This window comes from Schistocerca piceifrons, chromosome 2 (genome assembly GCF_021461385.2).
Source record: "Schistocerca piceifrons isolate TAMUIC-IGC-003096 chromosome 2, iqSchPice1.1, whole genome shotgun sequence".
Taxonomy (NCBI): Eukaryota; Metazoa; Arthropoda; class Insecta; order Orthoptera; family Acrididae; genus Schistocerca; species Schistocerca piceifrons.
This window is the reverse complement of record NC_060139.1, coordinates 182,877,060-182,903,819: the sequence shown is the minus strand read 5'-3', so window position 1 is coordinate 182,903,819 and position 26,760 is coordinate 182,877,060. Positions and strand designations below refer to the sequence as shown.

The 26,760-nt window shown below is 41.8% G+C and overlaps 1 protein-coding gene across 1 annotated transcript in view; it reads left to right on the top strand.

Moving 5' to 3' along the window:
- LOC124775231 (solute carrier family 46 member 3-like) overlaps positions 1-26,760 on the top strand; it is a 286,972-nt gene that overhangs the window by 120,806 nt on the left and 139,406 nt on the right. The window contains exon 3 of the mRNA XM_047250068.1: positions 5,532-5,661. Within this exon, the coding sequence (XP_047106024.1) occupies positions 5,532-5,661 (130 nt within the window). The remainder of the gene's footprint in view (positions 1-5,531; positions 5,662-26,760) is intronic.

The following is a 26,760-nucleotide window of genomic DNA, read 5'->3' as shown; positions in this document are numbered from 1 at the left end:
ACAGGGGAGTACGGAAAAACTCATCCTGGTGCTCTTCGAACCACGCCCGTACACTGTGAGCTGTGTGATACGTTGCGTTGCCCTGCTGGTAGATGCCATGGTGCCGAGGAGAACAAACGAAATGCATGTGAGGGCAGACATAATCCCCAAAGATAGATGCATACATGAGCTGTCCTGCTGGTAGATGCCATCGTGCAGAGGAAAAAACAAAATGCATGTATGGGCAGACATGATCCCCAAAGATAGATGCATACATGAGTTGTCCTGCTGGTAGATGCCATCATGCAGAGGAGAGAACAAAATACATGTAAGGGCAGACATGATCCCCAACATAGATGAATACGTGAGTTGTCCTGCTGGTAGATACCATCGTGCAGAGGAAAAAACAAAATGCATGTATCGGCAGACATGATCCCCAAAGATAGATGCATACGTGAGTTGTCCTGCTGGTAGATGCCATCATGCAGAGGAGAGAACAAAATACATGTAGGGGCAGACATGATCCCCAACATAGATGAATACGTGAGTTGTCCTGCTGGTAGATATCATCGTGCTGAGGAAAAAACAAAATGCATGTAGGGGCAGACATGATCCACAAAGATAGATGCATACATGAGCTGTCCTGCTGGTAGATGTCATCGTGCTGAGGAAAAAACAAACTGCTTGTAGGGGCAGACATGATCGCCAAAGTTAGAAGCATACAGGGTGTTACAAAAAGGTGCGGCCAAAATTTCAGGAAACATTCCTCACACACAAATAAAGATAAGATGTTATGTGGACATGTGTCCGGAAACGCTTAATTTCCATGTTCGAGCTAATTTTAGTTTCGTCAGTATGTACTGTACTTCCTCGATTCAACGCCAGTTGGCCCAATTGAAGTAAGGTAATCTTGACTTCGGTGCTTGTGTTGACATGCGACTCATTGCTCTACAGTCCTAGCATCAAGCACATCAGTACGTAGCATCAACAGGTTAGTCTTCATCACGAACGTGGTTTTGCAGTCAGTCCAATGTTTACAAATGCGGAGTTGGCAGATGCACATTTGATGTATGGATTAGCACGGGGCAATAGCCATGGCGCGGTACGTTTGTATCGAGACAGATTCCCAGAACGAAGGTGTCCCGACAGGAAGACGTTCCAAGCAATTCAAAAAAATGGCTCTAAGCACTATGCGACTTAACTACTGAGGTCATCAGTCGCCTAGAACTTAGAACTAATTAAACCTAACTAACCTAACGACATCACACACATCCATGCCCGAGGCAGGATTCGAACCTGCGACCGTAGCGGTCGCTCGGCTCCAGACTGTAGCGCCTAGAACCGCACGGCCACACCGGCCGGCTCGAAGCAATTGATCGGCGTCTTAGGGAGTACGGAACATTCCAGCCTATGACTCGCGACTGGGGAAGACCTAGAACGACGAGGACACCTGCAATGAGCGAGGCAATTGTTCTTGCAGTAGACGATAACCCTAATGTCAGCGTCAGAAAAGTTGCTGCTGTACAAGGTAACGTTGACCACGTCACTGTATGGAGAGTGCTACGGGAGAACCAGTTGTTTCCGTACCGTGTACAGCGTGTGCAGGCACTATCAGCAGCTGATTGGCCTCCACGGGTACACTTCTGCGAATAGTTCATCCAATAATGTGTCAATCCTCATTTCAATGCAAACGCTCTCTTTACGGATGAGGCTTCATTCCAACGTGATCAAATTGTAAATTTTCATAAGCGACATGTGTGAGCTGACGAGAATCCGCACGCAATTGTGCAATCACAGCCGGCCGAAGTGGCCGTGCGGTTAAAGGCGCTGCAGTCTGGAACCGCAAGACCGCCGCGGTCGCAGGTTCGAATCCTGCCTCGGGCATGGATGTTTGTGATGTCCATAGGTTAGTTAGGTTTAACTAGTTCTAAGTTCTAGGGGACTAATTTCCTCAGCAGTTGAGTCCCATAGTGCTCAGAGCCATTTGAACCATTTTTTTGTGCAATCACGTCATCAACACAGATTTTCTGTGAACGTTTGGGCAGGCATTGTTGGTGATGTCTTGATTGGGCCATATGTTCTTCCACCTACGCTCAATGGAGCACGTTATCATGATTTCATACGGGATACTCTACCTGTGCTGCTAGAACATGTGCCTTTACAAGTACGACACAACATGTGGTTCATGCACGATGGAGCTCCTGCACATTTCAGCCGAAATGTTCGTACGCTTCTCAACAACAGATTCGGTGACCGATGGATTGGTAGAGGCGGACCAATTCCATGGCCTCCACGCTCTCCTGACCTCAACCCTGTTGACTTTCATTTATGGGGGCATTTGAAAGCTCTTGTCTACGCAACCCCGGTACCAAATGTAGAGAGTCTTCGTGCTCGTATTGTGGACGGCTGTGATACAATACGCCATTCTCCAGGGCTGCATCAGCGCATCAGGGATTCCATGCGAAGGAGGATGGATGCATGTATCCTCGCTAACGGAGGACATTTTGAACATTTTCTGTAACAAAGTGTTTGAAGTCACGCTGGTACGTTCTGTTGCTGTGTGTTTCCATTCCATGATTAATGTGATTTGAAGAGAAGTAATAAAATGAGCTCTAACATGGAAAGTAAGCGTTTCCGGAAACATGTCCACATAACATATTTTCTTTCTTTGTGTGTGAGGAATGTTTCCTGAAAGTTTGGCCGTACCTTTTTGCAACACCCTGTATATGAGTTGATCCACTGTGCCTTACAGAATTACGAGAACATTCAGGAAATGCCACTAAAACATTCTCCAGACCATAACGCTCCCTTCTCTGGCCTGAACTCTTCCGACGATTGTTGCAGCGCCGTACAAACCAATGGCTCTCTGTCTCATGGAGCATAAAACATGATTCATTTAAAAAGGTCACCTGTGGCCACTGAGTGGACGTCCAGTTGTGGCACTGCCATTCAAATTCCAGCTTTCATCGCTGATGAATAGCAGTCAGCGTAGGTGCATGAGCGAGTCACCTGCTGCAGAGGCCCATACACAGTAATATTCGGCGAACTGTCATGGAGGAGACACTGTTGGCAGCCCTTTGGCTCATTTGGGCTGTCACTTGCTCAACAGTTCCACGACTATTCGCCTGTACACATATGATGCACCAGAGCTACCTCGGTTTTGGGTAACGTCATTTTACTGTGCACTGTATGCAGTAACTGGGAACGAGATAGCAGACAGGGCTGTCAAGAAGATGTCAGCCAATTACATGCTGACAGACTTCTCTCCAGGATGACAACGCAACGGCAGTGGCCTCTAAGTGCCGCGCCCGACTGGTCGAGGCCCAGTTCAAGAGGGCGGAACGGAGCGATTTTCTGACTTCCAAAAGGACACGATCATTTTCTTTCGGACGGTTGTGGAAGAATTTCTGAAACTGGAAAGTTCACTGTGGTTAAAGTATACCGTGGATTGCAAAACTGCACTATCCAAAATTGTAGCCAATGCAGCTGTGATGCACCACGGGCCATAGATGACAGGGGTGAATGACGGCTGCGAAGATGTGTACGAGCGACCAGATGTGCAACTGTTGAGCAATTGGCCGCCCAGACGAAACAACGGGCTACCAACTGTGTCTCCTCAGCGGCCATTCAGCAAACGTTGCTGCGTATGGGCCTCTGCAGCAGACACCAAGTTCATGTACGCTGTTCATCGGAGACAAAGGCTGGAATTTGCTTGTCAGTACCATACTGAACGTCGACTGAGTGGCGACAGGTGGCCTTTTTAGATGAATCAATTTTATACTCCATCGGACAGATGACCATTGGCAGATATGCGTGAAACGTCCGAAAGCAAACATCATGCAACAATCGTCCAGCCCGGAGGAGGGAGCGCTGTGGGCTGGATAATGTTTCTGTGGCATTCCCTGGGTGATCTCGTCATTTAGGAAGACACAGTGGATCAACACAAGTACGCGTCTATCCTTGGGGACCATATCCACCCTTACGTACAGTTTTTTTCTCCTCTGAACAATGTCATCTACCAGCTGGGCAATGCGGCATGTCACGTAACCCACAGTGTATGGTTCAAAGAGAATCAGGATGAGTGTACTGTACTCCAATGGCCCCCATAATCTCCCGATTTAAACCTAACTGAAAACCTGTGGGACGACCTCGATCAGGCTGAACACACCATGCATCCTCAGCCAAGAAAGGTAACATAGCTGACCACGTACTGAATTCGGCAGGGCTGCATATCCCTGTCGTTACCTTCCAGAACCTCAATGACTTTCTTCCTTCACTTCTCGCAACATTCCGCGCTGCAAAACGTGAGTATTGAGGCTTTTAACAGGGGATCACATTAATGTGACTGAACAGTGTAGAAGGACTATAACAGAACTTTATGCGACGATGCCATGTCTGTAGTGACACTGGGAGACACCTTTTTGAATGACCGTTGTAAATGTAGCAGCTTTTGAAACTTGTACAGATGAACTGAAGTGATTATTACTGCTTCGTGGAGTTAGGATTATCGGTCTCTCTGGCATCAAGCTAAGCGCACTGTTTCTAGCCCATCAACACGGGAAATTATCTGAGGGTATTGGTGAGTATTCAGCGGGAGTTCGTGATCATGATTCAGAAGCTGGAACCCTTAGTTCGGGCCTTGCGCAAGGCTAATGCGAAACGAAGGTAGATTTCCACTTACAACTTTCGATTCGGTCGTTTCCGGATCAAACTGATACATTTACCCTTCTCCATAATCCCTGAGAGTTTGTATCATCACCAAGGAATTACTATGTTTACGATAGTATCATCATCACGGAATCACCTTGTTTACGATAATGGCAGCATATTCGTCATACAGTCTTCGTTGAATACAAGTACTTTAAATTTTCCCAACATGATTTCCCAAGAACAACGCCGTCTTTCTTCCAAAGATTCTCCTTTAAGCATCTGTGTTACATCTTGATATATGCTGTACCTTCCTGTCACGAATCTAGCAGCACATCTCTGAAATCTAATTGACGTAATGTATTTAATACCTAAGCTTTTACCGAGCAAGGTGGCGCAGTGGTTAGATACTGGACTCGCATTCGGGAGAACGACAGTTCAATCCCGCGTCCGGCCACCCTGATTTATGTTTTCCGTGATTTCCCCAAATCGTTCCAGGCAAATGCTGGGATGGTTCCTTTCAAAGGGCACGGCCAACTTCCTTCCCCGTCCTTCCCCAATCCGATGAGACCGATGACCTCGCTGTCTGGTCTCCTTCCCCAAACAACCCCAACCTAAGCTTTCAGCACGTTCATTTGTCCCAACAACAGACAAACAATTCCTATACAATGTAAAGTGTTGATTTATTCTTGTCAGTCTCATAAATGGACGTAGAATATTTGCAAAAACCAAACAGAACAGTAAATATTTTGTAGTGCTTTACCTTGTACCAATATCTTACCAAGAATAAAAACTGAAACAGGGATATCGAGATACAAAGTTGAGATGATGATTAAACAAGAAGCGTCATGTTTCGTGTAATGGTATGTTGTGCTGATGTTGTTGTTCTTGTCGTTGTTGCGTAGGATGCAGCCGGTGGTGGTGGGCGTCGTGAAGTGGGCGTCCCGTTACGTGACAGTGGAGCCGCTCATGTTCCTGTTCTACGTGGCCACCACCATCTCCACCGTGGTCACTCAGAACCTCATGATCTACAAGGTGAGTCCACCCACAAGGACATTATCCACGCTATCATCTCCACCACGTGCATGCAAAACTTCATGAAATGCTGCGAGGTGAGCCCTCATCCGGGACAAAATACACCCCACCATCACCATTTTGGTCCCCTGGAGCCTCACGACCAGTGAATAGATTTTTATGTGCTAAAAACTTTAAAATATTTTAATTTTTTGTATAAGAAAAATATAAAAAATTGCATAAAAATAGGAAAATATTTTTTTCACTATTACAAAATTGTAAATGCTTATGTTAAAAAATCACTCACATGTCATGCTGACGCAGTGTTGGATTGAAAAACTCACTGTTGCAGTGAACTACGAATATTTTCTTCAAGTTTTCCTCACATACCGATGTCAGTTGTCTTGAAACAATGCACACTGGCGGAATAAGAACTTTTCAGCATCACATGATGATAGTCTTGCACATTTCATCAAAGGGAAGTTACTGGCACACACATTTTCAGGTTCACCAACATCTACTTCTCCTTTCAAAACCTTGGCAATTTTACACATAATATGAAATCCATCATTCTTTTCGAGCACATTTTTAAATTTCTGTTTAATAGCTTTCGCTTTTAGGTGTTTGTGTGAATTAATTTTTTTCTGAATGTCATGCACTTCATTGACTGTCTAAGTTAATAAGCTGGTTGATGTTTCTAATTCTTCGATAGATTAAAACAAAAAAAATCAAATTTGCAGATACATAAGACAATTCATTTTTTGGGTACTGTTTCTGAGTAAGTTCTGAAGAATTTCAACTGAAGAGGCGTCATCCTTGTTTAGTTCCTCAATCACCTATCTAAAGTTTTCAAAACTGTTTGCATAATGCACTGCTGCATTTAACCATGTCCCCCAACGAGTAACTGTGGGTCTACGTGGAAGAGTAAAATGTGGGGTTTTGTCTCTGAACAAATCAATTCTTGTTGACACTTTCACAAACACCTTCTTGCCACTTGAGATCAATTTGTCCACTTTAGGATACAGTGTATGTATCTACTCACATAATTTGTCTAAATCATATACTACACAAGTTTGGTATGTCATGTGTGGGAAGCTTCAGAAAGGCCTTTGGCTGCCTTCTTCATTTATGGAGTAGCAGCCCTAAGTGAGAGTAAAACACTATCAAATTTCAGTTACAATGTATGTGTCTGCTCACATAATTTGTCTACATCATATACTGCACAAGTTATGTATATCATGTGTTGGAAGCTTCAGAAAGGCCTTCGGCTGCTTTCTTCATTTATGGAGCAGGAGCCATAATTGATGGTAGAACACTATGAAATTTCACCCTTTTAGGCCATAACATCTCCGTAAATTCGTTGAATAAACGAGCCATTGTTGCGTTATTCAATGATAATATTTCTTTATATGCTAATAGGAAACGCCGTTTGGAAACTATATCACCATTTTATAGCACACCAACCACAACATTTCCCACTTTCCTACCGCTAGAGTCTTTCTCAATGCGTACTCAGTTTTTTTTTATGTTCACACTGTGCTCTGACCTTTCTTAGCATTTCTTCGTAACAGGCAGGCACATGCAATTCTATTAATGTTGATTCTTCTGGTGTTTCAAAATTTGTATATTTTGTAAGAAAATTTCTAGGCTCTGGACCTCTCATTTTATATAAAGAAACATCACACGAAAAAAAGTGTTGCATAAACCTACAAAATATTCGGAACTTATTGAAACTAATGTTTGTGAAGAGGAAGCTGCTTCTGAACTTGTCTAGCGGTCATTCCTTATTTACTATCTGCCAAATACCGCAAAGACTAGAGATCACTGGTCTGCATTTATTGATTTCCCGCATTTTAACAAAACAGAATTCTTCCATCACTTGTAAAGATGCCAATAAATTCAGCAACATATTGTTCCGAACGAAAACAAACACTTCACTTTACTTTCCGCGTTATATCGCCAGTCACTTCTCCTAAGATACCGTATAAGCGGCCTGCTTGAAACAAGACAAGGACAATGACTGAAGACTGCTGTGTGCGTTGCGTCAGCCTCCACGTCATAAATAAGGGATTCTCTTTTCATATTTATTTACAGAAAGTATTACACAAACACGTTTTTTTTATATGAAATAGACGTGCAAGGAGAGTACACCAACCAAGACAGCATACATTTCAGCATCTTTGTCGTGGCTATCCTGAAAACTATTGTTTAGAAGGTGAATCAACCACTCATGAAAACCCTACGACAGCCAGATATTCAAGAACCACAAGGCAAGGCTGTTCTTTCATCGGCATAAAGAGTGCTACCTCCATGTTCATCATCAAGAACCTCATGATGTATAAGGTGGACCTCTCATTGATCTATAACTAGAGTTCGGCCTCAACATCTGTAATGAGAACACTGACTTTCTCTATGCTCAACTGAAAACTAATGAACTACAAGGTGAATCCATCAGCTAGCTCAGCATACGTACCAGCATCTCTTCTAAGATAACCCGAATGCCATGCCTACAAGGTGAGTTCCATATTCAGGCTACCACACGGTTTCACCATGTTCATCCAAAACCTCATCTATTATAAGAGATAGCTCCATCTTTTATATTAGCATATAGTTTTTGTATTCAAGGAATAACTGGATCATCTGTGTCAGTGGTTATGTTGCCATGATTCTTGCAAGAAGGAGAAGTTGTTCAAGGCACAAGAAAATGCTGTAGCTGCTCTTTTCTGGGCAAAGATTGTTGGATTTCAATCTTGTATTGTGTATATTCATTCTATTTAACTATCCGAAATTGTAAATTTATAGAATCCTACCTACACTGCCGGAAAAAAATTAGTACACCATTTGATAGATTTCCAGTTCACTCAAGATTCATTGTTGCAACAGTGCATATACATGAAGTGATTACATTTACGGATCAATAGCACTAGCGGTTCTGAGATACCAGGTATCGATATATGCTGAAACACCCATATTACACTACTGGCCATTACAGTTGCTACACCAATAAGAAATGCAGATGATAAGCGGTTATTCATCGGACAAATATATTATACTAGAACTGATATGTGATCACATTTTCACGCAATTTGGGTGCATAGATCCTGAGAAATCAGTACCCAGAACAACCACCTCTGGCCGTAATAACGGCCATGATACGCCTGGGCATTGAGTCAAACTGAGCTGGCGTGTACAGGTACAGCTGCCCATGCAGCTTCAACACGATACCACAGTTCGTCAAGAGTAGAGACTGGCGTATTGTGACTGAGCAGGCGTGTACAGGTACAGCTGCCCATGCAGCTTCAACACGATACCACAGTTCGTCAAGAGTAGAGACTGGCGTATTGTGACGAGCCAGTTGCTCGGCCACCATTGACCATACGTTTTCAGTTGGTGAGAGATCTGGAGAATGTGCTATCCAGGGCAGCACTCGAACATTTTCTGTATCCAGAAAGGCCCGTACAGGACCTGCAACATGCGGTCGTGCATTATCCTGCCGAAATGTAGGGTTTCGCAGCAATCGAATGAAGGGTAAAGCCACGGGTCGTAACACTTCTGAAATGTAACGTCCACTGTTCAAAGTGCCGTCAATGCAAACAAGAGGTGACCGAGACGTGTAACCAGTGGCACCCCATACCAACACGCCGGGTCATACGCCAGTATGGCGATGATGAATACACGCTTCCAATGTCGCCAAACACGGATGCGACCATCACGATGCTGTAAACAGAACCTGGATTCATCCGAAAAAATGACGTTTTGCCATTAGTGCACCCAGGTTCGTCGTTGAGTACACCATCGCAGGCGCTCCTGTCTGTGATGCAGCGTCAAGGGTAACCGCAGCCACGGTCTCTGAGCTGATAGTCCATGCTGCTGCGAACGGTATCGAACTGTTCGTGCAGATGGTTGTTGTCTTGCAAACGCCCCCATCTGTTGACTCAGGGATCGGGACGTGGCTGCACGATCCGTTACAGCCATGCGGATAAGATGCCTGTCATCTCGACTGCTAGTGATACGAGGCCGTTGGGATCCAGCACAGCGTTCCATATTACCCTCCTGAACCCACCGATTCAATATTCTGCTAACAGTCATTGGATCTCGACCAACGCGAGCAGCATTGTCGCGATACGATAAATCGCAATCACGATAGGCTACAATCCGACCTTTATCAAAGTCGGAAACGTGATGTTACGCATTTATCCTCCTTACACAAGGCACCACAACAACATTTCACCAGGCAAGACCGGTCAACTGCTGTTTGTGTATGAGAAATCGGTTGCAAACTTTTCTCATGTCAGGACGTTGCAGGTGTCGCCACCGGCGCCAACCTTGTGTGAATGCTCTGAAAAGCTAATCATTTGCATGTCACGGCCTCTTGTTCCTGTCGGTTAAATTTCGCGTCTGTAGCACGTCATCTTCGTGGTGTAGCAATTTTAATGGCCAGTAGTGTATTACGTGGTGTAGCTTCCACGGGCGGCAATGTTGGCGCTGACTCCGGCATCCAGTCGATCGTACAGATGGCAAATACTGTCATGGGATACGTTATGTCACGCTCGCTCGCTCTGTTCACGTAGTACTGTATGAGTCGTTGGCTGACGAGTCGCACGAGCCACTTCTGTCCCATCATATCCCAAACATGCTCGATTGGAGAAAAGTCCGGAGATCGTGCTTGCCAGAGAAGTTGCCGCACATCTTGCAGAGCAAATTTAGTTTCACGCAAGTGTGTGAGTCAGTATTATCCTGTTGGAACAACACATCACCTTCCTGCTGCAAGAACGACAAAAGATCAGGTGTAACGATGTGCACGTACCGAGCGCTGGTTAGCACCCGCTCTAGAAACACCAAAGGTCAACAAGAGTTGTAACTTATCGCAACCCAGCCGATATGGCCTGAGATGGGACCAATGTGTTTTGTATGAATGCACTCTACGAGACGGTCCTTACCAGGTCCACGTCGTACGTCCAAACGACCATCATTTTCGAGCAGGCAGAATCAGCTTTCATCGCTGACGACCACGTCGCGTCATTCCATCTTCCAATAGATTCTCTGACTGCACCAGTAGAGCCACGCAAGTCGGCGCAGTGGCGTGAATGGAAGACGGACTAGAGGTGTGACTGCCTGTGACACTGCTAATAACTAGTTCGCAATGGTGTTGACACGTCTGGCTTCACAAGCCCTCTTATTTGAGCTGTGATAGCTGCACGGTCTGCCACTGCTGCCCATACAATACGACGATCCTGGTCAGCGTCTGTGCTGCGTGGATGTCCAGAACCTCGTCTACGGGTGTGAGAATGATCACGTGACCACTGATACCAGCATCGTTGCACACCAGACGCTGCTCGTCCAATTTGTGTGGCAAGGACTATCTCGCCCATCGGAATGTCGCAATTTGACCCCTTTCAAATTCACTCAGTTGGCTGTAGGAAGCACGAGTGCGTCTCTGTGGGATGTTTTCCTGCTTGCTTTACACTTCTGCACCACACTGAGCCCTCTGGCTGTGAGCATTCCCTATTAAAGTGTGGACACAGATGGTGCTCTGGTAGCTACGACACCATGCTATCTGTTGGCGAACGACCTTGAAACCATTATCAGTACATCTGCCATCCCCCAGGTGTCATAGGCTGTCAGCGGATCAAAAACGACGTCATTTTCCAGGTGTACTATTTTTTCGGCAGTATCCATGCTTCTGACTCGAATAAATAAATAAAGTCGTACCCAGTATTGTCATCCACAATTTTGTCGAATCTACAAAATAATCATTCCATTTTGACAAATTTAGTTCGTGTTATCTCCCTTGTTGTCTGCTTGTGATCTATGACGCACTTACATACAATATTGTCCCCTCCCTTCCTCTGACCTTTCCCCGGGCTCCCTCTTCCCCCCTCCCCCTCTTCCATTATGTTTTTTCCCCGTCTACCCTCTCTCTGTCTCCCTTCTCTCCCACAAGCCCTTTTTCTCTCCCCTCTCCTGCCTTTCCCACTCCTTCTCGTGTCCGCCCAACCCCCATTTTATATGTCCCCCCTCCATCGGTTCCCCCTTTTTTTCTTTTCTCTCCCCCCCCCATTTTCCCCCTCATAGGTCTGCCCCCCCCCCCCTTTTTGCTGCAGTGTCACCTGTATAGCGCTGTTGTAAGAGAGTGTTCAGTGTTGTGCGTCCCCTGTCAGTGTTGCGAACAGCCACCATACTGTCGCCAGTTGTGTTTTTTATCTCGTGCGAACAGAAACCAGACTGTCACGGTGTTTTTTAATTGTGCCTGTTTCCTTCTTGTGTATCTTCATCCGCATCATCAACGCAGTGTTTTTATATTTTAAATTCCACAACTTTCCGCCATTTTACAGCTTTTTACAATGTCAGCGTTTTATCGCCTGTTTTTCTTGTTTGTTTATATTCTCATTATGTTTTTTTAACTTTTCTGTAGACCTGTATAGCATCATATTAACGGCCGCTCACCAACCCCCCCCCCCCTCGGGGGCGTGGGGGGGGGGGGAATTGTAATCCAATAAAGAAAAAAAAATATTATACAGACAACAGTTTAATGTTTCAGTCTGTTTCTGACTTTCTTTTTATCGTATACGGGCTTTATTTGTTGTTCCGCATACTTTTTATTTTCATTTCACTTCTTGTCTATAACCTTAACAAATGTCATTTCCTAGATAGTTAAAGTGTTTAATTTATTTACGTTGCACCAGGCTACTATTTTGTCGAGATCTAACTGGACAATGCTGCAATTTTCACCAGATGGTATTTCTTCATAGATAACTGAATAATCCGCGAAAACCCAGAGACTGAAGTATAACATCAGCAGCGACTCTCCTATTACACTATCATGTGGCTGTAGCTGTCTCTCCATCCAGAAAAACATGCTACGTTCTGGTTGTCAGGAAATTTTTTGACCACTGTCAGACCTGGTCATATAGTGTGGCAACACGGGGGCTGGACGTAACGTGGCGGTGAAACCTGGCGCAGCAATAGTCCACCGTGAGATTTCACAGTGCTGTGTTATGCAGTTATTTCGCAATCAAGGGGAATAAATACACTTCCTGACAAGAAAAATGAAGCATCCAGGAGACAAGGTCGGATGTCAATGTATCTTCGTACACATACAAATCATCGGCGGATATGTAAGTGATTGGAGCTGCAATTCTGTGTGACAGGTAGAACGACCACCGAAGTGTATAGCGTTGTTCGTGTTTAGTGTTGTTACCAGGAATGGTAGGGTATATAAGGGGGGCGAACAGCGGCAGATTTTGAGTCATCACTGTGAAGGAGATGCCGAGTACTTGTGTGTTGCAGCGTCACCAACAGCTGATAGTTTCAAAAGGGGTCATTGTGGGTCTGCATCTGACCCATTTGTCGAATCGTGTAATATTCATATTTCTGGGGCTTTCGGATATTACTTTGTCCCGATGTTGGACTGCAAAGGAGCATGAGAGCACACATGCTCGTCGTTGCTGGAGGCTGAAGCTTCGACAACGCCAGCCACTCGTGCTAGCGAAGTGTCAGAAAAATCATCAAACGACGGACGAAGAACTGGAGACAGAAGCCTCCAGGCACCTTTCCAACAAGTGGCCACAACATCTTTAACAATTTTGTAAAATTTGAATTTTCGCGGAATTCCTGTGAATTCTGTAAAATAGGATACCCTCCGCCACGCACCGTACGTGGGCTTGCGGAGTATCTGTGTAGATGTAGATCAGGAAGATCGTGAATGAACTTCCTATGATGCAATACTCGTACAATTCATTAGATTTCGGACGAGCGTTCTCTGAAACTCTATTTCTTCACCTGACATTTCGAGCATATCTGTTCCTACCATTGTCTGTTGGCTCGCTCGGAAGACAGTTGGAAAATACGCTGCTGAAATATCAGCTAAAGAACTAGGGCTGCAGTGAATGCACACCCGAAATTTTGTGGATTATTCAATGCGCCGCGAAAACTTAAAGGCGCACAGTACCCCATATGCTTTCCACCTTTCATCGTGGCTAACAATTACGTAGTAATTTTTTAATAAAATATTAAGTATCTCGAAAAATATTAAATATCTCGATGTGAGATAAGTAAGCTCACAAATCTCTTTCTTCTACATTTCATGTATCAGGAAAACTGCCTTTTACAGCACTCCATCTCTGGCATGGTCTTCCTACATTTCTTCTTCCATTGCATTTATAATTGAAAGCCTTTACCGGAAATATTTCTCCACCTTTGCGGTCTGCATGTTCCTTCCATTTTCTCATATTTTTCTTTATCATTCCTTTTAGGTTATATATTCATAAATCTTTCCTTATATGCTCATTTCTGTTTTGATCTTCCGTTGTTACATTCTTCCACTCTTCTTAGATATCTCATTTCTTCAGCTTGCATTCTGCTTTCTTTACTTGCTTTACTTCTATAGGTAAGAGTTGGTACTGCTATTTTTTATAAAACTGCAGCTGGGTTTCTTTGATGCACTTATTCTGCACACTTCTTGCGATGGTTCCATTTATTGAAGTAAATTTATGTAATTTTTGGTCCGCGTGATGGTTATAATCGCAAGTGATGTCGCATTCTAGATATCTCAAATGTGTTACTTGCTCCAAGATTTTATTATTCAAGACTATTTTAGATCTTGTGGCTGTCTGCCCTGAAGTGTCATCACTTTCGTTTTATCTACCGACAACGTTACATTGTAATCTGAGGCTATCTGCTGTAACTTATAGACTTCCGTCTTAAGGTCATATTCATTCTCCGTAATAGAAGTTACGTCATCTACATACAAAATTACATCTGGTCTAGTGTCACTGTCTAAAAGAGTTCCATTTGTTCAAAATTTTCCATTTGCTTGCAGGTAAGGATCAAATGCACATCTCTGCCTACCTTCGTATGTTTCCCCTTCCGTAGAGGAAGACGATGTGTATCCATTTTTAGAGAGTTCAATACTATTATTACAAATTTTACAAATTTCGTTTACTGTTGTATTGCCAGAGATTGTCTCTAATCCATGCTCAAAATAATTTTTATAGAGTGTGCTCTAAATATAATTGCGTTTCGTGGAGGGCATGGATCATAAACCATAATATTTCATGCTGGCAGTGTGGATCTGACTGTAAGCACTGTTTCAGTATTTTGATTTACACGAGCGGCTTCGAGGTTTCGTATATTTAGACTCTCACACGAAATGTACAGGTTGATTCAGCGTGTCGGATAGTGCTAATGGATCTGTCGCAAATTTAAGTTTCTCCCCCTTCTACTGATACCATATCACTTAGAATATCTGCTTGTAGCCATACAATAAAATAATGTACGAGATAATAAAATGTCGAACCTGGTTACGTGAATAAAAATATCTAACAGTGATTGCGGAAAAATCTTTCAGCTCGCTCCCTCTACTATTTTTCCATACTTTTTTCCTCTTCAAACCATGGTCAAGTCCACATCCGTGTCCACTGCTCCATTCCTTATTCATACCACCCACCCAGCACTTACCCCAGTCTAGTGTCTACATTACAACCCATCTGAACCTTTTGTTTACCCCACACACCACAAGCTTAACCCTCCTTCTCCTAACTATGCCAATTCAATTCCTTCCGATTGCACTGAATGTGCAGTGCTTCTTTTAAGATCATTTACCTTTCAACTCGATCCTTTTTTTTTTTTTTTTTTTTTTTTTTTTTTTTTTTTTTTTACAATCGTATTGACCAACTAGAATCACGTTAACAACATCAGTTCCTTTTCTTCCTTTGTTGTTGTTTCCTATTTTTCCAGTATTCCCTCATTTTCTCCCCATGAAGTCTCTTCCTTTCTTCTGTCCATGTTGTTCCCGATTTTTTATTTCTTCTGCTTTGAAAGCCTTCCAAATTTAGTATTTTGTTTTTAAAACGGTTTCTTTCTGCTATTTCTGATTCTTTGATGTTGTTTCTTTCAAGGTCTTTTCTTACATCTGTAATCCATGCTATTGTCGATTTCTTCTTCCATCAATATAGGAGTATTTGTTTTGTTAGTCTATTTCCACCCATTCGGTAGAGATGTCCAAAAAAGGTTAATCTTCGTTTGGCCATTACTTCAGATATTTTCTCTATTTTTTTTGTAGATCTCCTCATTACTTCTTATTTTCCAACCACCTGCAGTTTTCATTGTACGCATTATTTTTCTAATAATCCTTCTTTCCAGTACCTCTAGTTTGACCATTTTGTAGTTCATCGTTAGGCATTCAGATCCATATAAACATTCTGGTCGTGCCAGTGTGGTGTAGTGTTTTAGTTTTGTTTTTCTAGATATACATTTCTTGTTGTAAATATTTTTGGTCAAACCATATGCTCTTTCCATTTTGTTAATTCTTACATCTATTGCAGATTTTTCTAGTCAATTGTGTTGTGTAGTTTCTACAAGATATTTAAATTTATTTACTCGCTCTATTTTACCTATTTGTGTTTCTACGTATTTTGGTGCATTTTTTATATTTGTCATGAATTTTGGTTTTTAAGTTGAAATTTTGAGACCAGTTCTGTTTGCTAATTTTTCCAGAATGTTCATTTCAGTAACTGCTTCTGTCAGGTTTTCTCAAAGTATTGCTAAATGATCCGGAAAACCAAGCAGTTTACCTTAATTCCATTGGTTTTCCTTCCCAGAGTTATTGGTCCAATTTTGTGATTTTTTAGCTCCGAATTCCAGATCCTTACAATTTTTTCTAGAACACAGTTAAACAGTGTTACTACTATTTTTATTTGTGTACTAACGCTGCTGGAGCACACAGTCCTTTTAGATTCGTGTGCCTGGTCTTCCACATGGCTCTTATTCTCTGTACGTGGGCTATTTTTCTTTCTTCAGTGCACTTGGTTCTTGGTCTTTTTAGATCTTCACCTTTTGACTTAACAGATGTTTGTCGACTACTTCCACTGCTTCTGTCTAGCATTTCATGGGGTCTTTTTTAACGTGTTGGATCTATGATACATTTTTTACTTTTCCTATTTACACTGGAGTGCAAAACTTAAGAATGAAAGTAACTTTCTCATGATGTGTCACAGCCAAATAACACAGTTCGATTAAACTCAGACCATACATAGAAAAAACTGCTGTTGTATAGTATAGCAGGTAACTGAAAGAAATACGTAAAGAGATGACAAGAAATGAAACTTCTGTTCAAAGACAATAATTACGCTGAAGTCATCGCTATCTTGGTGATCCGCTGGACATTTGCAAAAGACAGGACCAGGTCCTTAATAAGGTGTATGATCATCCACGGAAGGAAATGCGTGCTCTGCAATGTGCTCCTATGCTGGCCATAAGGTTGGTAAGATTTTCTTGAGACAGAGCTTTCCATTCCTTCACCAGCGAGGTTGACAACTGCGACGGGATCTTCTCGTGAAATTTCAATCGCCAGTTTTCTCCTCCAATTGTGAAAACATTCTGTTGGCATCCACCTGGGAGAAATGATCATCACGATAAAATAAGAGAAATCAGGGCACGCACAGAAAAATTTAAGTGCTCGTTTCTCCCGAGTGCCGTTCGAGAGTGGAACGGTAGAGAGACAGATTGAGGATGCTTCATTGAACCCTCTGCCAGGCACTTTATTGTCAGTAGCAGAGTAATCACGTAGATGTAGATGTACATGGTGGACGGACGTTGGTGCATGTGGACGTTTGCAATAAGTCTCCCTAACGAATCCCACCAGTACTCGTTGGGTCTTACGTCGGGGGAGTGGGAAGGCCAGTCCATCCACTGAATGTCCTCTCGTTCCAAGAGCTCCTTCACCTGGGCTGTTCATTGCGATCGCGCATTGTCATCCATAGAAATAAAATCAGGGCAGAATGCAGGCCTCAAAGACGCATATGGAGAAGGAGTATAGTGTGAAAATAACGTTGAGCTGTGAGTGTACCGTGCTCACAGATTCGAAGATCAGTACGGCCATGCAACATTATGACTCCCCACACTGTAACACGTGGACCAATAAAACGATCATGTTCGATAGTTTTATTGTGCTTCCACCTCTCGCCATATGAGGGAATGACCAACATTATCGCACACGAATGTTTTCGTGGTCCAGGTGTTGTGGTGTGGGGAGTCATGATATTGCGTGGGAACCATGTCCCGCCGTCTTTTTATGTCCGCGGGAGCAACGTGAAACGCTGTACCTTCGGTGTAATTATTGCCTTTGAATAAAAGTCTCCTTTCTCTTCCTCTCATGCGTATTTCTTTAAGTTACCTTCTGTACTGTAATGTAGCAGTTCTTCCTTTGTATGGTCCAAGATGTATGAAACTATGTTGCTTGCCAATGAAACATAACGCGGAAGTTACTTTAGTCCTTAAGTTCTGCAAACGACTGAGTGTCATAATCCTGTGTGTAAACGTCATTGTTGAAAATCTTTGAACATATCCATAAAATTTTGTATTTCTTTTATAACGTTTTATTTTTATATTTTATTTGATGCATCTTTTTTAATTCAAGAACAGAAAACTCGATAGTTATATTTTAATACCATCAATGTAAATCATTCCGAAAGTTCCAAAACCACATGTAAATGCTTGATGTTTTAATTGTATTTTACGTATTTTAAAACCATATGGCTCAAGAGTGGGATGTTTGTACGGTTGAAAGTACGCACACCACCCGTATCGGTCGAGGGGGATGAAACAACAAGAAAGAATTAACAGTCATTCATTATCTTGCTGAAATAGTTCACCTGAAAACCCACACAATTACGGTTAAGAGGAAAGAAACTTAGCAACTCAAAAGGCCACTCGAGGCGTTATGTGTTCGCCTGTTTGCAATATCTCTCTTTTCATCGGTCTTTCTTGACTTCTTGTTCCTTTAGGTTTGTGTCTTATGATTCTGAGAGATAATCATTAGCTACTCATGCTGTTAATGTATTCATTCCATCCCGTTCTTTCATGTTTTTTTATTTCCTGATTTATAAATGCCCACATTGTTTCTAATTTCATCATTCATAATTATGTCTACTCTACTACATCAATTTATGCCCGGAGAAATCTCAGTAATGTTACCTGTATTGTACTCTCTTGTTTATATGTAATCCATAACTCACATACAATAAAGCGGGAACAGCCATGATGTTACAAAATTTCATGTTTCCATGTTTTCTTTTTCAGGGGTATATTTACTGTTCCACATGAATTAAAAAATTTTGCTACTTTCTTCTCTGTTTCTCTGTCATACTCGTATTCAGATGTCATCTCACATCCCAGACAGTTAAAATGTTTTTATTTTGTTCTAATATTTCATTATCAAGAACAGTGTTTGACCATTTCTTTGCTTTTCCTATTGAGATCTTAAGGTTATATTCTTTACATATTTTGTCCAACAAATACGTTCTTATTATACATCATCTTCTTTTTCGGTCAGAAGTGTGACATCATCTGCATAGATTAGACAGCATCAAATAGTGTTTCTATCGAAATATCTGCATCAAACTGGACTTTACACACTCATATTGCATCGTCCAGATATGCTAGAAAGTGGTGAGTTCCAACAATAACAAAAATCATATAATTTAAATTTTTTCACAAAATTAACCTCTATTATCATAGTAAGCAACGAATACAATAATAAAATGGTAAAAAGTAATCAATCAATTGTTTTAAGGAGATGGTATCACTTTGGAACCACTGGAACATACAGAGATGGTTTCGCTTTGGAATCACCGGAATATACAGTTACCAACCACCCACATCTTTGAAAGTAAATTCGAATTTTTCCTAGGCACAACCCCACATCTCGAAATATCCATGCCTGAAACAAATTATAGTCCTGAATAACAAGCAAAAATTGGTCTAAAATATAATAAATATTGTATCAAAACTACATACTGCCCCAGTGGTTTCATTTCTAAACTACTCATAAAAGCAGTAGTATGAACTCTGATTTACGTTACAATAACTTTAGATATACTTATTTCACTGTCCATGATCTCCTCAACATAGCCACAAAAAAAACTGCATTTCACAATGTCTTACAATCACGTAGCATAATCTCCGCGCAGAACGTTGCTTTGAATGCATAAGCGACTGGTACATTGCACTAAATTCGAAGAAGTACCTCATAGTACCACTAGATGTCTCTGACTTTCGACAGCATCGGTGGTTTCAGTTAAAGGGACTAGTACCTCAAAATAAAAATAATAAAATGGTGGTTTCAGGTACTAAAAGGGTTAGGCTGCGTTCACACTGCCGGCCGGGCCGAGCCGAGCCTGGCCGGGCCGCCGCTCGCTTCGATATCAAACACATGGTTCTGAATTGCGGTGTTCACACTGGCGGCCGGGCCGCGCCGACACGGCGTGAGCCTCCCGGAGCCGAGCCGGCGACATCCCGAGTGTTTAATATTGCCGGCGCGAGCCGACCGCAGGCGCGAGCCTGTGGAGCAGCACTGCAGCTTCTGCAGTACACGCATCACACGTCTCCCTTCTGCTTTCATCACAAGTGTCTGTGCACACATCTTTTATTTTAAGATGTTATCTCACATTTCACAATCAGTGAGGAAAAATTACGTTTATTATAATGATACATGCGAAATTACTTTTATTTCATTTATTTAATCTACCGTATTTACATGCATTTACAACAATAGCTTGCCAGCGATCGTGGCATTGCCGCCACTGAATAGTTCGCATTTACTTGTAAACGGAGACAGATATGAGTGTCACTGAGGGACGGAAATGTGTCCCTACCAGATGATAATGCATTGTAAAGTCATGCTGTGGCAGTTCCTTATCAGTGGGAATAGAACCACTAAGTCAAAGGGCATTATCTCAAAACTCTTCGCCTATCAATCTGTCTATCTTACAAGGAAATGAAAAGAATTCTGTGAGGTCATCAGTGGCTCCACATGATGAACCATTACCACTGCCAAGCGCTGCATCATGAAGAAAAAAGAAGAAAAAAGTTGGAAAATTCTGAAGGAGTATTTCTGCGATTCTTCGTTGAAGGCACAGCAAGACATTACCCAAAATGACGAAGCTAATTACTTCCTAATGATTCTCAGGAGTCCCATAAACACTCTTCCACTCAGAGGTAAGCGTTTGTGAAATTTAAAATACAAAAGCATGACTACAATTAATTGGAGGTAGTGAATGCTGTACTAAGTTCTACTGCAAACCAAAAAGTGTGTACTAACGAATCTTACCTTATCGTTATACACAATGTTTCTTACCGAACGAGGTGGCGCAGTGGTTAGCACACTGGACTCGCATTTGGGAGGACGACGGTTCAATCCCGTCTCCGACCATCCTGATTTAGGTTTTCCGTGATTTCCCTAAATCCATTCAGGCAAATGCCGGGATGGTTCCTTTGAAAGGGCACGGCCGATTTCCTTCCCCATCCTTCCCTAACCCGAGCTTGCGCTCCGTCTCTAATGACCTCGTTGTCGACGGGACGTTAAACACTAATCTCCTCCTCCTCCTCCGCAATTTTTCTTCTGCTGCTATACTTCTGCGAAAATTTGTGTTCTGTTTAGAAATTTTGTCTTGAATGTTCTGCAGCACATACTGACATGTATTATGATTCATTCTGTAATTTGAATAAAATTTTTCAGGATAGTTTTTAAGTTCTTCATATAAAGAAAAAAACTCTCCTAAATGTCTGTCGCTATTTATGGGATGAATCCATAACCTCCTAGTTCTTCTGTACTTCAAAACTCGACGAGTTACTGCAGAGTCAAAACAATACCAATAAAAGAGTGACGACATTGTTCTACACGACAGCACAGACTAGCTAAAGTCGAGCAACTGTTGACTGCAGCTGCGTTTTCTACTGACTTGCTTGTCAACTGTCGAAGGGTGGGGATCTTTTTAAATTTATTTATTTGGCCTCCCGCCAGCCATTTAGCCAAAGAGTGGGGATTACCTTGACAGTGCAGCGCAGCCCGCCAAGGAAAAAAAAAAAAAAAACAATGAAGAACAATGAAACGCACATCTGTGCCGATCTATAGTAGTTTCATTAACTCTCCATTATTTTTTCTGCCAAAGTAGACAACGAGACTACAGAATTGCACTTCAGTTATCTTTTAGTTCGAAATACGAAATGTACATCGTACTAATTGTAGGATGTTGATGACAAATAATTGTTTGTCTTTTGTGATGCAACGTGTGGCCAATTATAAAAGCATAGCAGATGGTTGTCCAGTAGCTGAGGGAAAAATTCTTATACATTTGGATTTATCTAGACAATGAGACCATTAAAATAATAAGAGGGGCCGACACTAGGTCTGCGCTGATCACTAGTAATTAGTTTTTTTCTGTGCTGCATTATATGACTACACTAAACCAAGCGGTTAAGATGGCGGCTCGCCGAGGGCAAAGCAGGGCATATCTCGTGTCTACACAGTGCTTGGAGGTCAGCATTCCATTCCAGGTAACAAACGATTTACCCTTGGACTTCAGACCTCGGTCAGACTGATCACAGATTGAAAATGTAATCACCTGGACGACCTCGCATTCGCGCAGGAGCGGCTGCCGTTGAGAACATTAGCTGAGCAAGTCCTAAGCCGCCTCTCTCGGAAACAGTCTGCTGCCCTTCAGTTACCAAAAAATTCTTTAGTAAGATCAGAAAATGCACAGCAACGAAGCTTTGTTCCACAAAAATTTAGTGCCAGTTGTTTCAAAACCCCATATTTAATTGTTTTAGCTTGTATTTTCGTTAGCTACAACGTCACGTTCTTTAAATAGATCATATATTTCCGTGTGTTTTTTTGGTTTTTTTTTTGGGGGGGGGGGGAATTCGCCATCATCCACTACCCAAATTTTACGTAGCTTTTTACTTCTTTCCATTATACTGAGGATGTCTTCAGTTTCTTTGTCTGTCTAGGTTTCAAGTGGATGCACATGTGGCTAAAAGAAACTAAAAGAAAAACATATTGGATATCCTGGAGATATTTCTGCTCTTGAAGATACTTGATACGGCATAACATGTGTTATTTGTATTTTGAAATCTAACTTTAATTTCGTATTTTACAATGTTTGCTGTATTGAAGAATATTCTCAGATATTTATGTTCATTTACGTGTCCAAATATCTCAGTTTGTAGTTTCAAGCTAGGATTATTTTTCAAAGCGCAGGTGAGCACAAAATACATTGTTTTGTTACCTTATGGTTGTAGACGTTACCTGTGAGGTCATTTAATGCAGGAAAATGTAACACTCTTTTATTCTGTTCAAGATCTCGAGACGAGGTTTTCGCAAATGATAGTACGCAAAGTAGCCAGCCGGGTCATCAAATCAAGGTGGGATCCTGCCTTTGCAACTAACGAATATTATGCACCCTGCCGACAGGTGAAAACGTCTATTCGCTTGTGACAGAATACCGTCAGATCTGAATCGCTAATAATGACGATAATAGAATGTGTAAACAACAGTTGAGCCCACAACGGGTAGATCTTGCGTACACGTGTTTCTCGCGTGGTATTTGTTTTACCTGTAACGTCATTGCACCAATGTAGACGCATGCACCTGTCTGTTACGAATTAGCTTTGTGTGAAATTAAATATGCTGCCACGTAAAACGCATTTAGCTAGGACATTGTTTCGGGTGTCTGTGAAAAACTTGCGAATCACTTCTAGCACACAGCACTTCTAGCACAATATAAATATTAGGCAGAATGTAAGTGAAAATCGGCATTCAATTTAAAATTAGAAAACATTGAAAGATTTAGTCTCATATGACTCGTAAATATCCTTGGGACTGTAGAAAACGCAAATCACAGGAACGCTCGAGTCGAAAAGAATCCAGACAGCCTAAAATGACCAGTGCCGAGACAATGCGAGAGCTACGGCAGCGTCGAAAAAGAAACGAAAAAAAAGAAAAAAACGGCGCGAAGTGATTACGTAGTTGGCCCGTAGGGAATAACGACAAGCGAATGCCCATCTAGCTATTTATCTATTATGCAACCATTACACAGAGTGCTTCAAAAAGAAAGATTTCAGTTGTGTCAGACGAACTGTGAAAAACAAAAACACATCGTGAATGTCACTGCACGTAGGAAGGGTCAAAGTTCTATGTTCGCATACGCGCGCGCACACACACACACACACACAACATGATCACCATGCGTTGCTCAAGAAACACTGAAACTGTACTCCATTTCATTGATTTCATTCCGTCTGTTCTTGGTAGAGTATTTTATACATTGTGAATGAAACACACACACTGGTGTAATATTCTACAGTATTTATTATTAGTTACACGAAATGGTTTCCGACTATTACACCATCATCAGGTACAAAATAAGTATGTGGTGCTGAGAAATTTTGCTTGGTCAAAGATTTTAAACTAGTGCATGTACAGAGCATCTCCATTTCCAGGAAAAACAAACGTTAATGTTAGAATTAGGAATAAGACACGTGAGATTATTTCAGTGTAAATGCGATGTAGGATTATTCAACTAAGATAAAACATATAACACATTAACTAATGAACTATAGACATATTACAACAGTTCTACATAGAAGTAAATAACTGAACAGTGAACTTTGGTGACATATTCCAAAGATGTGGCTGAACAAAATAATCTTGTCTTTAATAAATTTTAAATTGCAAACAGATAAGATATAACAGTGGTATTAAGCAGGTGAGCGAAGTAGCTGTGATTGCACAAACTAAAAATTTTTTTACACAACGAGAGAAATTATAGTAACTGAAATAAAGGAAATGAGGCATGTGAGTAAGAGACGTAATTTACAACATGCCGTGGACGGTATTATGATTAGTATCTGTAGTTAGAAGTGGCGAATAAGGGAACTGTGTCTGGTCATTCAATACTAAGCTTGGGTTGATGGAAAAGTGTTTATTAATTTCCATTATTTCAAGATAGTTCATCTTCCTTCTTTTATGGCTGTGATATAATACTTCATGTTTCACCTTGTAACTATGGCCTTCTTTAAGCAGAAGGTCTGCAAAAGTAGAAGCTCCTTTTCTAAGTTACCTGCTTCTGTAGTGGTCCTTCGGGCGAGTATATATTGTCCTGCCAGACTATGATATAGGTTTCCACAGTTACCAAACACAGTTTTTGAAAAATAATCCACTTTCTTCCGAGGGGGGTTGGGGGGGGGGGGGGGTTGTGGACCACTGCGGCTGCAGTGGGGACGGAGCGTCTCCGTCGCTTCTAGGCCCCTCGTTAACGTACAATACAAAACAATATCCATCTCCATGAATGAAGACGAGTTCCAAATGGAATTAAATGCAATCAAACAAATAGCGTCTAACAATGACTATCCACCTGTCTTAGTGGACTCCAGAATGCACAAAAAGCAGAAACAAAAGGTGTACTGTCTTCCTGCGTTGTCTTTATCTTACGACCTCAAGAATTCAATAAATGGTGCACAACTCCATGCTTAGGAAAAGTCTCACAGGTTGTAGCCAGGAATTTAAGAACACATTTTACGTACACAACACTGTTCGATACTTTCTGCCCAATTGGAAAAGGGTGGAATATATAAAATTGCATGTAACTGTGGCAAATTCTAGATTGGTCAGTCTGGCAGGGCAGTATATACCCACTTGAAGGAAAACCATAGAAGTTGGAAACTTAGAAAAGGAGCTTCTACTTTTGCAGACCACCTGCTTAAAGAAGCCCATAGTTACAAGGTGAAACATGACGTATTCCATTACATCCATAAAAGAAGGAAGATTAAATACCTTGAAATATCGGAAATTAACAAACACATGTCCATCAACCCAAGTTTAGTACTGAATGACCAGACACACTTCCCTTATTCGCCACATTTAACTGAAGATACTACTCACAATCCCATTCAGGCCATGAAACATAGGAAGTGGGGCATGTGGGTAAGAGAGTGTGCGGTGTTTCGTATGTGTATCTAACCTATTTGCGAATAAAAAAAAAAAAATCACAATAGAAAGGAAGGTTCCTATAGTTAAGTTAATATTACTATATTACAAGAGCATTTTAATCGTATGTAATCTACATCTACATGATTACTCTGCTATTCACAATAAAGTGCCTGTCAGAGGGTTCAATGAACCACCTTCAAGCTGTCTCTCTACCGTTCCACCCTCGAAGGGCACGCGGGAAAAACGAGCACTTCAATTTTTCTGTGCGAGCCCTGATTTGTCTTATTTTATCGTGATGATCATTTGTCCCCATGTAGGTGGGTGCCAACAGAATGTTTTCGCAATCGGAGGAGAAAACTGGTGATTGAAATTTCATGAGAAGATCCCGTCGCAACGAAAAACGCCTTTGTTTTAATGATTGCCACTCCAATTCACGTATCATTTATGTGACACTATCTCCCCTATTTCGCGATAATACAAAACGAGCTACCCTTCTTTGTACTTTTTCGATATCATCCGTCAGTCCCACCTGATGCGGATCCCACATCACACAGCAATACTCTATAATAGGGCGGACAAGCGTGGTGTAAGCAGTCTCTTTAGTAGACCTGTTGCACCTTCTAAGTGTTCTGCCAATGAATCGCAGTCTTTGGTTTGCTCAACCCACAATATTATCTATGTAATCGTTCCAGTTTAGGTTATTTGTAATTGTAATCCCTAAGTATTTAGTTGAATTTATAGCCTTCAGATTTGTGTGACTTATCGCGTAATCGAAATTTAGCTGATTTCTTTTAGTACTCATGTGAATAACTTCACACTTTTCCTTATTCAGGGTCAATTGCCACTTTTCGCACCACACAGATATCTTATCTAAATCATTTTGCAAGTCTTTTTGATCATCTGATGACGGTAAATGACAGCATCATCTGCAAACAATCTAAGACGGCTTCTCAAATTGTCTCCTACGTCGTTAATATAGAAGAGGAACAATAGAGGGCCTATAACACTTCCTTGGGGAACGCCGGATACTTCTGTTTTACTCGATGACTTTCCGTCTATTACTACGAATTGTGACCTTTCTGATAGGAAATCACGAATCCAGTCGCACAACTGAGGCGATACTCCGTAGCCACGCAGTTTATTTAGAAGACGCTTGTGAGGAACGGTGTCGAAAGCCTTCTGGAAATCTAAAAATATGGAATCAATTTGACACACCCTGTCGATAGCACTTATTACTTCATGAGTACAAAGAGCTAGTCGTGTTTCAAAAGAACGATATTTTCTGAAACCGTGCTAACTATGTGTCAATAAATCGTTTTCTTCGAGGTACTTCATAACGTTCGAATACAGTA